Source organism: Rana temporaria, chromosome 7 (assembly GCF_905171775.1).
Source record: "Rana temporaria chromosome 7, aRanTem1.1, whole genome shotgun sequence".
Lineage (NCBI taxonomy): Eukaryota > Metazoa > Chordata > Amphibia > Anura > Ranidae > Rana > Rana temporaria.
The window spans coordinates 201,734,601-201,748,710 of NC_053495.1; the positions used below are offsets into that span (position 1 = coordinate 201,734,601).

The 14,110-nt window shown below is 46.8% G+C and overlaps 1 protein-coding gene across 6 annotated transcripts in view; it reads right to left on the minus strand.

The window, feature by feature from the left end:
• FGGY (FGGY carbohydrate kinase domain containing) overlaps positions 1-14,110 on the minus strand; it is a 251,413-nt gene that overhangs the window by 198,773 nt on the left and 38,530 nt on the right. For all 6 annotated transcript variants that reach the window (XM_040360822.1, XM_040360823.1, XM_040360825.1 and 3 more), the window contains one exon: positions 3,283-3,371. In XM_040360822.1, the coding sequence (XP_040216756.1) occupies positions 3,283-3,371 (89 nt within the window). The remainder of the gene's footprint in view (positions 1-3,282; positions 3,372-14,110) is intronic.

The following is a 14,110-nucleotide window of genomic DNA, read 5'->3' on the forward strand; positions in this document are numbered from 1 at the left end:
AAGATTAATCGAAAACGGATTCTTCACCAGAAATCTACCTTGGAAAAAAAATAAAATAAAAAAAAAGAAGTAAAGTCCGCGCAGGTTTTATATGTGACGGAGCGGCCAAGAAATCCTCGTAATTTAATTAAGGAGGGAAAGGTTGTAGGGGAGAAGCGAGAGGTAAGCGGTTTTAATAATATGGTTAAACATCTGTTATAAACCCGCCGCCATCGCCCCGTCCTCCCGCCGCCCCCCCGCTCCACGCTAGTAATCTCGGGATTTTCTGTAATATACGTGGTAAGAGTTTTATGAAGGTCAGTCCAATGAAGGATGAAGTCTGTCCTGGAACAAAGCGTGTTTAGTTTCAGACACGCCAAATGTAGCTTGTTGCGTTCGAAAATCTTTCTGCGTTTCCCGTATCGCATTCCTGATCACCTGGGCCATGACGGCTGCGATTAAAGGACTTTCAGGGTATAGGTATTTAAAGCTGTACAGGGCTGGAATTGCTTAATCTAGGGTTCACATCTATGCGGTTGCAGTTGATGCGGTTTTCAGGCGCGTTTTGTGTTTTTGAACATGCGTTTTTATTTTTTTTCCTCTTTAGCAAACTGTGTACAGCTGGTTGTTAACCACTTCCACACCGGGGGGCACTTACGCCCCATTCTGCCCAAGCCAATTTTCAGCTTTCAGCACTGTCGCAATTTGAATGACAATTGCGCGGTCGTGCTACACTGTACCCAAATGAAATTCTTATCATTTTGTTCCCACAAATAGAGCTTTCTTTTGGTGGTATTTGATCACCTCTGATCACCTCAACTAAAAAAAGACCAACATTTTTGAAAGACATTAAGCTTTTATTTTTTTTCTGTAAATTATTTTTGTAAATAAATACGTTTTCTTCTTCAATTATGGGCACTGATATGGCGGCACTGATGAGCACCGATGAGGTGCCACTGATGGGCACCGATTAGGTGGCACTGATGGGCACCAATGAGGTGGCACTGATAGGCGGCGCTGGTATGCTGCACTGACCTGGAAAGTTTACACCCTCATATGTATATATTGAGAATTTTGTATTTCATTTGTAGCTATGACTAAGCATTAGTTGTTAATGCGAAACGCGTCAGCTGTCTATCCCACTGTATGCTGTTGTGTGCTGTGCATTTTTTCCTTTTTACAATAAAGAGCAACAAGACTTTTTGGAGTGCGGCTGTCCATCCATTCTCCCACCTGCTTAATTCTATGCATTGCCAGCACCCGTGTGATTCCTGAGTGGACATTGATTACCTGCCTGTGCTCACCTGGAGCGGCGGTCTTCCTACCTATCGTGGTATGCTGCACTGATGGGCATTCATAGGCGGCACTGATGGGCATTAATAGGCAGCACTGATGGGCACTCATAGGTGGCACTGATGGGCACTTATAGGCAGCACTGATGGACACTCATCGGTGGCACTGATGGGTACTTATGGGTGGCACAGATGGGCACTGATAGGTGGGCACTGGGCATAGATGGGCACTAAGAGGTGGCACTGATGGACACTGGGTGGCACTGATGGACACTGAGGGGTGGCACTGATGGCATTGCTGGGCATCATTTCAGCCAGTGCCCATGTTGCCAGTCAGTGCCCAATGTGCACTGATTGGCATCGATTGTGTTAATTTTTTTTATTGTTTTTTTTTTTTTTGTTTGTTTTTTGGGGGGCACTCCCTGGTGGTCCAGTGTGGGCATCCGAGGGGGGCTGCGCTGATAAACAAACAGCGCGAACCCCCCCTGTCAGGAGAGCCGCCGATCGGCTTTCCTCTACTCGTGTCTGTCAGATGCGAGTGAGGAAGAGCCGATCAACGGCTCTTCCTGTTTACATCGTGATCAGCCGTGATTGGACATGGCTGATCACGTGGTAAAGAGCCTCCGCCGGAGGCTCTTTACCGAGATCGGAGATGCAGGGTGGCAGACTGACGCCCCGCTGCTCGCCCCCACGGGCGTGCGCCGGCATGAATTCCTGCAGGACGTCAATAGATGTCCAGTCAGGATTTCACAACCACTTCCCGGACGTCAATTGATTATTGACCGGGCGGGAAGTGGTTAAAGAGGAAGTAAACCCTCTTAAAATAATCCAGAAAAAAAAAACACCTGCAAGAGAAAGGCATAATGAGCTGGTATGCATACTAGCTCATTATGTGGCACTTACCTGAAATTAAAGCCCCCGATGTCCTCCTCGTTCCCCTCCGCCGCCGCCATGGCCCATCGGAGCTTCTTCCTGGTATCGCCGCTCCGGCGCTGTGATTGGCTGGAGCGGCGATGACGTCACTCTCGCGCATGTGCGCGGGACTGGCACGATCCCGCGCGCATCATAATACTGGCATTATCCAATTCATTATGCCGGGACGCTCAGTGAACTGGCACCGTTGTCTAAGGCAACGTGCAGTGTTTTCTGCAAATATCTCCTTAATCGTGTAGGTTAAAGGGGTTGTAAAGGAATTTTTTTTTTTTCATAATAAGCATCCTTTACCTGCAGACATTCCTCTTTTCACTTCCTCATTGTTCGTTTTTGCTCAGAAGTTGCTCTAAACCCTTATTGTGATTTTTGTTACCAAAAATATGTAGAAGAAAACATATCGGCCTAAACTGAGAAAAAATTTTTTTTTTTTTTTTTTTTTTTTAATTGGGATATTTATTATAGCAAAAAGTAAAAAATATTGTGTTTTTTTTTTTTTTTTTTAATTGTCGCTCTTTTTTGTTTTTAGCGCAAAAAATAAAAACCACAGAGATGATAAAATACCACCAAAGGAAAACTCTATCTATTTGTGGGGGAAAAAAAGAACGTCAATTTTGTTTGGGAGCCACGTCGCACGCCGCGCAATTGTCATTCAAATCGTGACATCGCTGAAAGCTGAAAATTGGCCTGGGCAGGAAGGGGGTGAAAATGCCCGGTATTGAAGTGGTTAAGTGTTACCTTGGGGAGAATACTAGAATCACTGGGCAGCAAATGATATCACCTGTGATGTATTTCAGTTATCTTGCAAACCTGGCCTGTTAGTGGGTCCTGAGAACAGGAGTTGAGAACTACTGTGCTAGAATGTCCCAAGCGGTCGACGCGTTTCACAACATGGCAGCCTAGACACATAACCAGTAGAAGTCATGTGACCAACCTCTGGAGTGTGCAGAGAAGCGTTCATAGGACACTGCGGGCTCCACATCAAAGCCTGCATTTTATGAATGATTTGTAGGTTCTACACAAACTGTGCAACAACCAAGTCACCCCTTCCCCCTCCCCCACACTCACACACACACCTTACCTAGTGAGGGATCCTGTAGCTTTCCAGGTCAGAAAGTCTGGAAGGTCAAAAAATTGACCAGTTTTATCCCAACATTCCTGGCGCAAGTTCTGGAAATAAAAAAAAGAATAAATAATATTTGGATGAAGTCACATCTTCACAGAGCTCTGTAGCTCAAGCTGTAATTTATCACACACAAATCAGAGTGATGACTTCTCCCTCTTCCTGCCTATACCCGCAGAGGCGGCTCTTTAATTAGGCAAATTAGGCGGTCGCCTAAGGCCTCGCACTCACAGGGGCCTCGATGCTGCCTAACTTGCCCAATGCATTACCCCAGTTTTGAGGGCCAGGGGACCTCAACGCTGCTGTGCTCAGGCAGCGTTATGAGCCCTGACTTAGGAGCGGGGCCACCAGCGTCCCTAACAACCGGTGAATATCGATGACTCCACAACTTGTGACGTCAATGACCCAGCATGCTCTCATTCGATGTCATCACAAGGGGCGGGTTCACCAGGTGACATCACCGGGTGGCCCCCGCCCCTTAGTTATTAACCACTTCAATACCAATAAGACCCCACATCTCTCCTCCAGGCTGGAAAGAATGAGATTGTGAAAAAAAATTCACAGATCTCATTCTTACTAGCCGCAATTGCGGTTTGTTTACTTACGTGTACCCAGGCGTGACGTCATCACATCGCGCCCCGGGCCTCCGACGGTCATAGAGATGACTGGTGACCATCTGGTCACCAGTCATCTCTATGCCTCCCATCCAGCGCACGGCGATCATCTCTCCGGGCCCCCGATGGCACGGGAGAGCCCGGGGAAGCACCGGATGACGGCAGGAGGGGGGGGGGGGGAGTCCCCTCCCGCCACCTATAAGAACGATCAAGCGGCGGAACCGCCACTATGATCGTTTTTATGGTGCACAGGATCGCCGCCGGAACAAAATTATATCTGAATGATGCCTCTAGGTGCAGGCATCATTCAGATATCACCGCACAAAGTACAGGACGTTATATGACGTCCACCCGGGATAAGAGATCCCGTTTTTGGACGTGGGGGTTTTGAAGTGGTTAACCCCTTAACGCCCGCCGCACGACTATTTACGTCCACAGAATGGCACGTACAGGCAGAAGGACGTATATATACGTCCTTGCCTTCTAGCAGGTGGGGGGTCTGATCGGGACCCCCTCCGCTGCGTGCGGATTCCCTCGGGGAGCGATCCGGGACGACGGCGCGGCTATTTGTTTATAGCCGCTCCGTCGCGATCGCTCCCCGGAGCTGAAGAACGGGGAGAGCCGTGTGTAAACACGGCTTGCCCGTGCTTCACTGTGGCGGCGCATCGATCGAGTGATCCTTTTTATAAGGGAGACTCGATCGATGACATCACACCTACAGCCACACCCCCCTACAGCTGTAAACACACACTAGGTGAACACTAACTCCTACAGCGCCCCCTGTGGTTAACTCCCAAACTGCAACTGTCATTTTCACAATAAACAATGCAATTTAAATGCATTTTTTGCTGTGAAAATGACAATGGTCCCAAAAATGTGTCAAAATTGTCGGAAGTGTCCGCCATAATGTCGCAGTCACGAAAAAAATCGCTGATCGCCGCCAATAGTAGTAAAAAATAAATAAATTAATAAACATGCAATAAAACTATCCCCTATTTTGTAAACGCTATAAATGTTGCGCAAACCAATCGATAAACGCTTATTGCGATTTTTTTACCAAAAATAGGTAGAATACGTATCGGCCTAAACTGAGGGGAAAAAAAATTATATATGTTTTTGGGGGATATTTATTATAGCAAAAAGTAAAAAATATTGAATTTTTTTCAAAATTGTCGCTCTATTTTTGTTTATAGCGCAAAAAATAAAAACCGCAGAGGTGATCAAATACCACCAAAAGAAAGCTCTATTTGTGGGGAAAAAAGGACGCCAATTTTGTTTGGGAGCCACGTCGCACGACCGCGAAATTGTCTGTTAAAGCGACGCAGTGCCGAATCGCAAAACATGGCCTGGGCATTTAGCTGCAAAATGGTCCGGGGCTTAAGTGGTTAATAAACTTTAAAAACTTGTAAACCATTAAAAAAAAAAAATTACTCCAAAAGCCTGCAACCTGCAGGTGGAGCGGTTGACGACTTTGCACATCTTTTTTAAGGTTCTCCTAATTTTCTCCCTTGATAAAGCCCTCTTCATAGAGCTCTGTAGTTCAAGCTATAATATAACACACACACGCAAATTGGAACTGTGACTTCTTCCTCTTCCTGCCTATACCTTCAGATAAGTCTGCAGGAGCAGTCAATGAGAGACAGACTGCCTGAAAGGAAACAACTCTCTCTTTAGATAACCTATGGTTCTCTGAGAATCCTTTGTCATGGAACAAATGTTTATTTGTAAAACAAATTATTATATACACAATATTGTCAAAAGTATTGGGACACCTGCCTGCAGCTATAACAGCTTCAACTCTTCTGGGAAGGCCACCCACAAGGTTTAGGAGTGTGTCTATGGGAATGTTTGACCATTCTTCCAGAAGCACATTTGTGAGGTCAGGCGCTGATATTGGACGAGAAGGCCTGGCTCGCAGTCTCCGCTCTAATTCATCCCAAAGGTGTTTTATTGGCTTGAGGTCAGGACTCTGTGCAGGCCAGTCAAGTTCCTCCACCCCAAACTCGCTCATCCATGTCTTTATGGACCTTGCTTTGTGCACTGGTCCAAACCATTTGGTGGAGGGGGGATTATGGTGTGGGGGTTTTTTTTTTCAGGGGTTGGGCTTGGCTCCTTAGTTCCAGTGAAGGGAACTCATAAGGCGTCAGCATACCAAGACATTCTGGACAATTTCCTGCTCCCAACTTTGTGGGAACAGTTTGGGGATGGTACCTTCCTGTTCGAACATGACTGAGCACCAGTGGGGAGACCTGGATCCTCTCCAGTTCTGTTAGGTTGGATGGTAAACGTTGGTGGACGGCCATTTTTAGGTCTCTCCAGAGATGCTCAATTGGGTTTAAGTCAGGGCTCTGGCTGGGCCATTCAAGAACAGTCATGGAGCTGTTGTGAAGCCATACCTTCGTTATTTTAGCTGTGTGCTTAGGGTCAGTAAACAAGACAATGGTCCTGAGCACTCTGGAGAAGGTTTTCATCCGGGATATCCCTGTACTTGGCCGCATTCATCTTTCCCTCGATTGCAACCAGTCGTCCTGTTCCTGCAGCTGAAAAACACCCCCACAGCATGATGCTGCCACCACCATGCTTCAGAAACCTGCACGGATGTCTCTATAATCACGGCCGAAATCGGGACTGCCAGCGGGAGTGAAATCGTGCGAGTTCAGCTGAGCTTGCACGGCTTCACTCCCGCAGCCCAGTGTGAACCTGGGCTAAATCTCAGAATTCTGACTTTGAAACTCATGCCCCGTACACAGGGCCTCTGATAAGCCAGTACAACTGGCCCTGTTGTATCGGGCCCGGGCCAGCAGGGGCCCGGATGGCAACCCCCTTTAGGGGTCCGGAGGTCCCCAGGGGCCCGGAGGCCCACAGGGCCCCAGATGGCAACTCCCCTTTTTTTATTTATTTTTTTAAAAAAATATATATATTTTTTTTAATACATTTTTTTTTATTTTATTTTTAGAGGTCCGGAGGTCCCCAGGGGTCCGAAGGCCCACAGGGCCCCGGATGGCAACCCCCCTTGTTTTTATTTATTTTTTATAAAAAATATATATTTTTCTAATATATATTTTTTTATTTTTTATTAAAGGGCCAATTTTTTTCTTAGGGGTACGGGGGTCCCCAGGGCCTGGGATGAAAACACCCCTTTTTTAATAAAAAAAATAAATACATCTTTATATATTTTTTTTTTCATAGAATATTATTATTATTATTATTAAAGGGCCCAGAGGTCCCCAGGGCCCCGGATGGCAACCCCCCTTTTTTTATAAAAATGTTATTTCTTTTTTATATTATTTTATTTCTTTTTATTTCTTTAATATATATATATATATATATATATATATATATATATATATATATATATATATATATATATATATATATATATATATATATATATATTAAAGGGCTCATGAGGTCTCCAGGGCCCCATGTGGCAAACCCCCCTTTTTTTTTTATAAATGTTTTTTGGCAACCCCCCCTTTTTTTTTTTATAAATGTTTATTTAATTTATTTTATATATTTTTTTTATTAATTTTTTGCTAAAGGGCCCAGAGGTCCCGGATGGCAGCCCCCCTTTTTGTAATTAATTTTTTTTTATAAAAAAAAAAAAAAAAAATTTTGTAAAGGGCCCCCCTCCGCTTCTCAATTCGCGGCAGCCCCCCCTCCCGCTTCTCAATTTCAAACGGCAGCACCCCCCCCCCCCCCGGTTCTCTGCTCCAGGGGGCCCATGAATGAAGCTGTGTAGGGGGCCCCATAATACACACGGTCGTTTTTCGGCATGAAAAAAAACTTTTTCAGCATGTCCAAAAACGTTTTTCAACTTCATCATTGCCTACACACCATCGTTTTTGAATAATGATGAACAAAGCGCGGTGACGTACAACATGTACGACGGCACTCTAAAGGGGAAGTTCCATTCGTCTTTGGGCTGCTTTAGCTGATTCCTTGTTAGTAAAAGACGATTCGCGCTTTTCTGTCTGTTAGACCTCTTTTACATTGAGGCGTGGAGCCGCGGTGACTGTATAGCCGCGCTATTTGTAGCGCGGCTATACCGTCGTATTAACCGCGATGTTCGGGCACTAGCGGTGAGGTTTTAACCCCCACTAGCGGCCGAAAAAGGGGTATTACCACGGTATTACCGCGCTTTCCCATTGATTTCAATGGGAAGGCGCGGTATAGGAGCGGTGAACACACCGCTCCTATACCGCGGTAAAGATGCGGCTAGCAGGACTTTTGGAGCGCTCCTGCAAGCGCACCGCTTCAATGTGAAAGCCTTCGGGCTTTCACATTGAACACTACAGGGCAGGTTTTTTCATGCGGTATAGCAGCGCTATTTTTAGCGCTGTACCGCATGAAAAATGCCTCAATGTGAAAGGGGCCTTACAGCGTGATGAATGTGCTTACTCCATTATGAATGGTAGTTTTACCTGAACGAGCGCTCCCGTCTCATAACTCGCTTGTGGGCATGCGTGGGTTTAAAATGTCGTTTTAGCCCACACACTCATTTTTTACAACCCGAAAAACGACATTTTAAAAAACGACATTAAAAAATGCAGCATGTTCGAATTTTTTTTTTTTACGTTTTTTCAGAAGCCAAAAAACGATGTGAAGCCCACACACAATGATTTTAAATTACGTTTTTAAAAAACGTCATTTTTTTTCATGCCGAAAAACGACCGTGTGTACGCGGCATAAGAGTTGCCTGTTTTAGAGGAATCCAGCATATTAAAACCATCCTAGAAGAAGCCAATTACTTTGGACATTTAAACACAGAAGATAAGGGGGGAACAAGCAGTCGGTGTTCATACTCTTTTGGCAGAGCTGTGGGAAGCAGCAATTAAGGAGCGAGACATTAATCTGCCGTGTATCTCTGTCATCAATTCTCTCATTCTTTACAGCAGAGGAGAGCCTGACAGCTTTCTATATTTTTTACAGTGATGGAAAGAGTGTCGGGTATTTCAATCTTTACATAGGAGCTCCCATTAGTGGGGTGGGAGATAGAAGGACGCTATCGCAGGGCTCCAGAATGCTCTGGCCTTTTTCTTTGTCTCTGATGGGTGGAGGAGGGGAGACGGAGAATGGACTTCGCCCAACTTCTACAGATAATGAGAGCAGTGGCGGCTGGTGCTCAAAATTTTTGGGGGGGGGGCGCAAACAAAACGAAGAAAAAAACCCATCAATTGCAGCCTCACTGTGCCCATCAATTGTCGCCACTGTGCCCATCAAACGCAGCCACTGTGCCATAAAATTGTCGCCACTGTGCCATAAAATTGTCGCCACTGTGCCATCAATTGTCACCACTGTGCCATGCCAAACGCAGCCACTGTGCCACGCCATTGTCGCCACTGTACCCATCAATTGTCGCCACTGTGCTATACCAAACGCAGCCACTGTGCCATCGATTGTCACCACTGTGCCATACCAAACGCAGCCACTGTGCCATCGATTGTCACCACTGTGCCATGGCAAACGCAGCCACTGTGCCATGCCATTGTCACCACTGTGCACATCAATTGTCGCCACTGTGCCATGCCATTGTCGCCACTGTGCCCATCAATTGTTGCCACTGTGCCATGCCAAACGCAGCCACTGTGCAATGCCATTGTCAGCACTGTGCCCATCAATTGTCGCCACTGTGCCATGCCATTGTCGCCACTGTGCCCATCAATTGTCGCCACTGTACCATGCCAAACGCAGCCACTGTGCCATCAATTGTCGCCACTGTGCCATGCCATTGTCGCCACTGTGCCCATCAATTGTCGCCACTGTGCCATGTCAAACGAAGCCACTGTGCCATCAATTGTCGCCACTGTGCCATGCCATTGTCGCCACTGTGCCCATCAATTGTCGCCACTGTGCCATGTCAAACGCAGCCACTGTGCCATCAATTGTCGCCACTGTGCCATGCCATTGTCGCCACTGTGCCCATCAATTGTCGCCACTGTGCCATGTCAAACGGCGCCATTTTACAATAGGGAAGAAAGCCCTGCGTTCTGGCATAACATTGTCATGACAACGGTGCGGGACGTTCCTCCGTCGCCGCCCCGTTGCCATGGCAAAAATCCAAACTAGCGGCGATACGAGCGCCGTTATACTGAGCATGCGCGAGATCGAGAGGTGCGTGCTGGTTACCCAGCACGCACCTCTCTAGGGAAATCCCAGGAACTGGGCTTCTCATGCCCACAGCCAACATGGGAAAGGCCACAAGATCGCTGAGCAGATATCAGGTAAGTGTTCACACTGTTCTATGTATCGATCGTGTTTTTTTGATAATTGTAAAAGAATATTGAATGTAATGTATTGTGGATTGCAAAAAAAAAAAAACTATGCCCGGAATCCCGCTTTAAGGAGGAGACAGCGAATATTTTGCAGCAAGCTGCCAGCAAGTTGCATGTTGTACCGTGTTAGACATAAATAGAGGTGAGGCGACAGAACGTTCTGGAGAAAACTTTTAAGAACACTTAGTTCTCTTTGCTAGACAATTTTAAACAAAGTATCAAAGACAAAGTACAGTAAACATCAAAGAGCAAAAGTTAATTAGGCCCGCTGGTCTCCTCGCCTAGGCAACTGGTATTCTTTCATGTTCCCTATGCTTGTGTGTGTGGTTTGTATGGGTGTTGAGTGAATCTCAGCAATTCTGTTCAGTAGATCAGACTCCAAGATTCGCTACACCAGGCGGATATTGAAAAATCCACCAAGCAGGGTCGGTGCTACCACTAGGCAAACTAGGCAGATGCCTAGGGCGCCCTGCCACTGATGTTCCTGCTCTCTTCTCTCTACAGCAAGCAACTAAGTCTCAGCATTGGCAGGCAGCAGCTGCTCCATTCATACATAGCGTCAGAGGCGCAGCGGCGTAGAACTGTGTATGTGTCCCGACTCCCGAATGAATGGGAGCAAGAAAACATTCATTGATGGGCGCTGGTGAGGCTGCATTTGATGGGCGCTGGTGAGGCTGCATTTGATGGGCGCTGGTGAGGCTGCATTTGATGGGCACTGTTGAGGCTGCATTGATGGGCGCTGGTAAAACTGTATTGATGGGTGCTGGTGGGACTGCATTTGATGGGCGCTGGTGAGGCTGCATTTTTTTTTCTTTCTTTTTTTTTTTTAAAGTGTATTTTGTGCGTGTACTCGAGAGAGGAGCCGGACTGCCAGTTGGGAGTAGGCAGGCCTCCCCCAGAGGCAATCTGCCACCTTTCTCCATGCCCCGGGTGGCAATGGCGGGTGTGTGAGGGGGTCCTCCCACACAGCCCGCCCTACCAGCTCTGCTTTGAAGCCCAACGGGGCAGAGGGGCTCCCTATAAGGGAGTGAGAGGATTAGCCCGCTCAACCAGCCCCGTTTGTCCTTCGCCTCTCTTTTAGAGACCGCGTGGTCAAAGTGTGTGCATGTTAACCCAATTTTGAGTGCGTGGAAGTGTGGTGGTTTTTGTGGGAGGGGGGTGGGCGTACTAAGCGCAAGCTTACCTCGCATAGCACACCCACCGGGAGCCGGGCTGAGACCACCAAACTCAATTCACATGTAGCCGAGACCGGGATCCGAACCTCTAGCTGCAGAGGTGAATGGCTTGTCAGCGCAGTGCCAATCGCGTTGAGCCACCGCAGCTCCTTCGGTGAGGCTGCATTTGATGGGCGCTGGTGAGGCTGCATTGATAGGTGCTGGTGAGGCTGCATTTGATGGGCACTGTTGAGGCTGCATTGATGGGCGCTGGTAAAACTGTATTGATGGGTGCTGGTGGGACTGCATTTGATGGGCACTGTTGAGGCTGCATTGATGGGCAATGGTAAAACTGTATTGATGGGTGCTGGTGAGGCTGCATTTGATAGGCGCTGGTGAGGCTGCATTTGATAGGCGCTGGTGAGGCTGCATTTGATGGGCACTGGTAAAACTGTATTGATGGGTGCTGGTGAGGCTGCATTGATGGGCACTGGTGAGGCTGCATTTGATGGGTGCTGGTGAGGCTGCATTTGATGGGCGCTGGTGAGGCTGCATTTGATGGGCGCTGGTGAGGCTGCATTTGATGGGTGCTGGTGAGGCTGCATTCGATGGGCGCTGGTGAGGCTGCATTCGATGGGCGCTGGTGAGGCTGCATTCGATGGGCGCTGGTGAGGCTGCATTCTGGCGCTTCATTAAAAAGGTGGGGTATACGTGGTCAGGGGAAAGGGGGTGGAGTCTATACCAATCCTCAACCTAAAGACTAAATCTAACCCTCAAACTAAACTCTAACCTTAATAATCAACCTAAACTTTAAAGCTAACCCTAACCCTCAACTCTATACCAATCCTCAACCTAAAGGCTAAACCTAACCCTCAAACTGTCGGGGCTGGGCTCAGCCTTTCCTTCTCTGAGCTTGACACTCAGCTGTTGGCTAATTTCCAACTCCTATTTCTCCACAGTGACTCACCTGTTGATTCTGCTCGTCAGTCCTGCCTACTTAAGCCTTCCAGCTCAATTGCCATCTGCCTTCACCTTGGTCAACATCACAGAGACTTTCTCCTGCGTTCCTGTTGAAGACTTGCTTGGCTGACATCCCTTCTTGCTCCTGATCCTGCTTGCTGTTCTACTACGTTCATCTCTGGTTCTATGACATTTGGCTTGGCCAACTATCCGATTTGTTTCTTGGACTCTGGCTATGCTTTGACTACGCCTACTCTGTTTATCTTTTTATTATTATTATTATTATTATTATTATTATTATTATTAAACAAGTGTGATTTAACTGTACTTCTGTCTCGGTCTGATTCATGGTTTCTGTCACAAACTAAACTCTAACCATAACCATCAACCTAAACTTTAAAGCTAACCCTCAGCCTAAACTCTAACCCAAATCTTTAACCAAAATTGTAACCTTAACCCTCAACTCTATACTAATCCTCAAACTAAAGGCTAAACCAAACTCTCAAACTGAAATCTAACCTTAACCATCAACCTAAACGTTAAAGCTAACCCTCAGCCTAAGCTCTAACCCAAATCTTCAACCTAAATTGTAATCTTAATCAATCCTCAACCTAAAGGCTAAACCTAACCCTCAAACTAAACTTGAACTTTAACAATCAACCTAAACTTTAAAGCCAACCTTCATGTAACAGGATGACCCGTGACCCCCAGAGACTTTGTGAGGATGGGGGATACTCCTGTGCCAGCGGCCCTAAGAACTCTTGGGTCTAAGTTCACCCTGTGCCCCTTTTGGGCATAGGGTGGCTAATCATAATTCATGTATTACATGAGATGGGACATTCATAATAAATCATGTTTGTAGGATGTCTTGAGATATCACAAGTTGTTGGCTATTCAATGTGGTGACTCATTCTATGATTAGCCCTGACTAGCGACATGCTAATTGAGTCAGGGCCTGGAAGACATTTCATTGTCCTTGTGTAAAGGTGTTAATCCAGGTCTGCTCCCAGACCTCTAATTATGTATGCTAAATACTGTTTATGTGTGGAATGTACTTGTCGGAGACAGAACGTCTGCCTAGGGAACTCAGTGTGTGATGGTGTTTTGTTTGTTATGCTGTTAATGAAGGAATGTGCAGTGATGAGATGATGATAATTATAGGCCGGTGCCGACCGGTCTAGAATGTTTAAGTAATTAGCCTTAGTGTGTGATTAGGGGGTGGAGATCTCATTGTCCCTTTGAATACTGTCACATGGTTGTACTGTATATAAGACTGAGAAGAAACCATTAAAATTGTCTTTACATTTGAAACCAGAAGCACAGAGCTGTGTGTCTCGTGTCTGGGGGGAATTCTTATGGATCGGGTCCTGGTGGCTAGCAGCGGGATAATTCCATCGCTTAAAGGACGGCTACAAGGACACAGGACAATGGAGACGCTGTATGAACGGCTGAAGCTCTCTTCCCTCAAGGACTTACTGGAGAGCCGGGGCAGATCGGCCTGCAATCGTAAGAGAAGGGACATTATTACAGAGCTTGTCCAAATGGATAGAGCTGAAAGGCCCAGCGTAACAGACAGGACACCCGATGAAGAGTTTTTTGACCGGGCTGTTAGACGTGGACTGGCGCAGTATGGACCTAATCCTCCACCGGAGATCATAGACCGGGTTATAGCGGCTGTGAATGCCACTTGGCTACAGCAAAGAGGTGCTGCAGCAGCAGAAGTCACAGCAGCACCAACTGAAGAGAGGGGAGAGGTACCAATGCCAGTCACCATGGAAGTGGA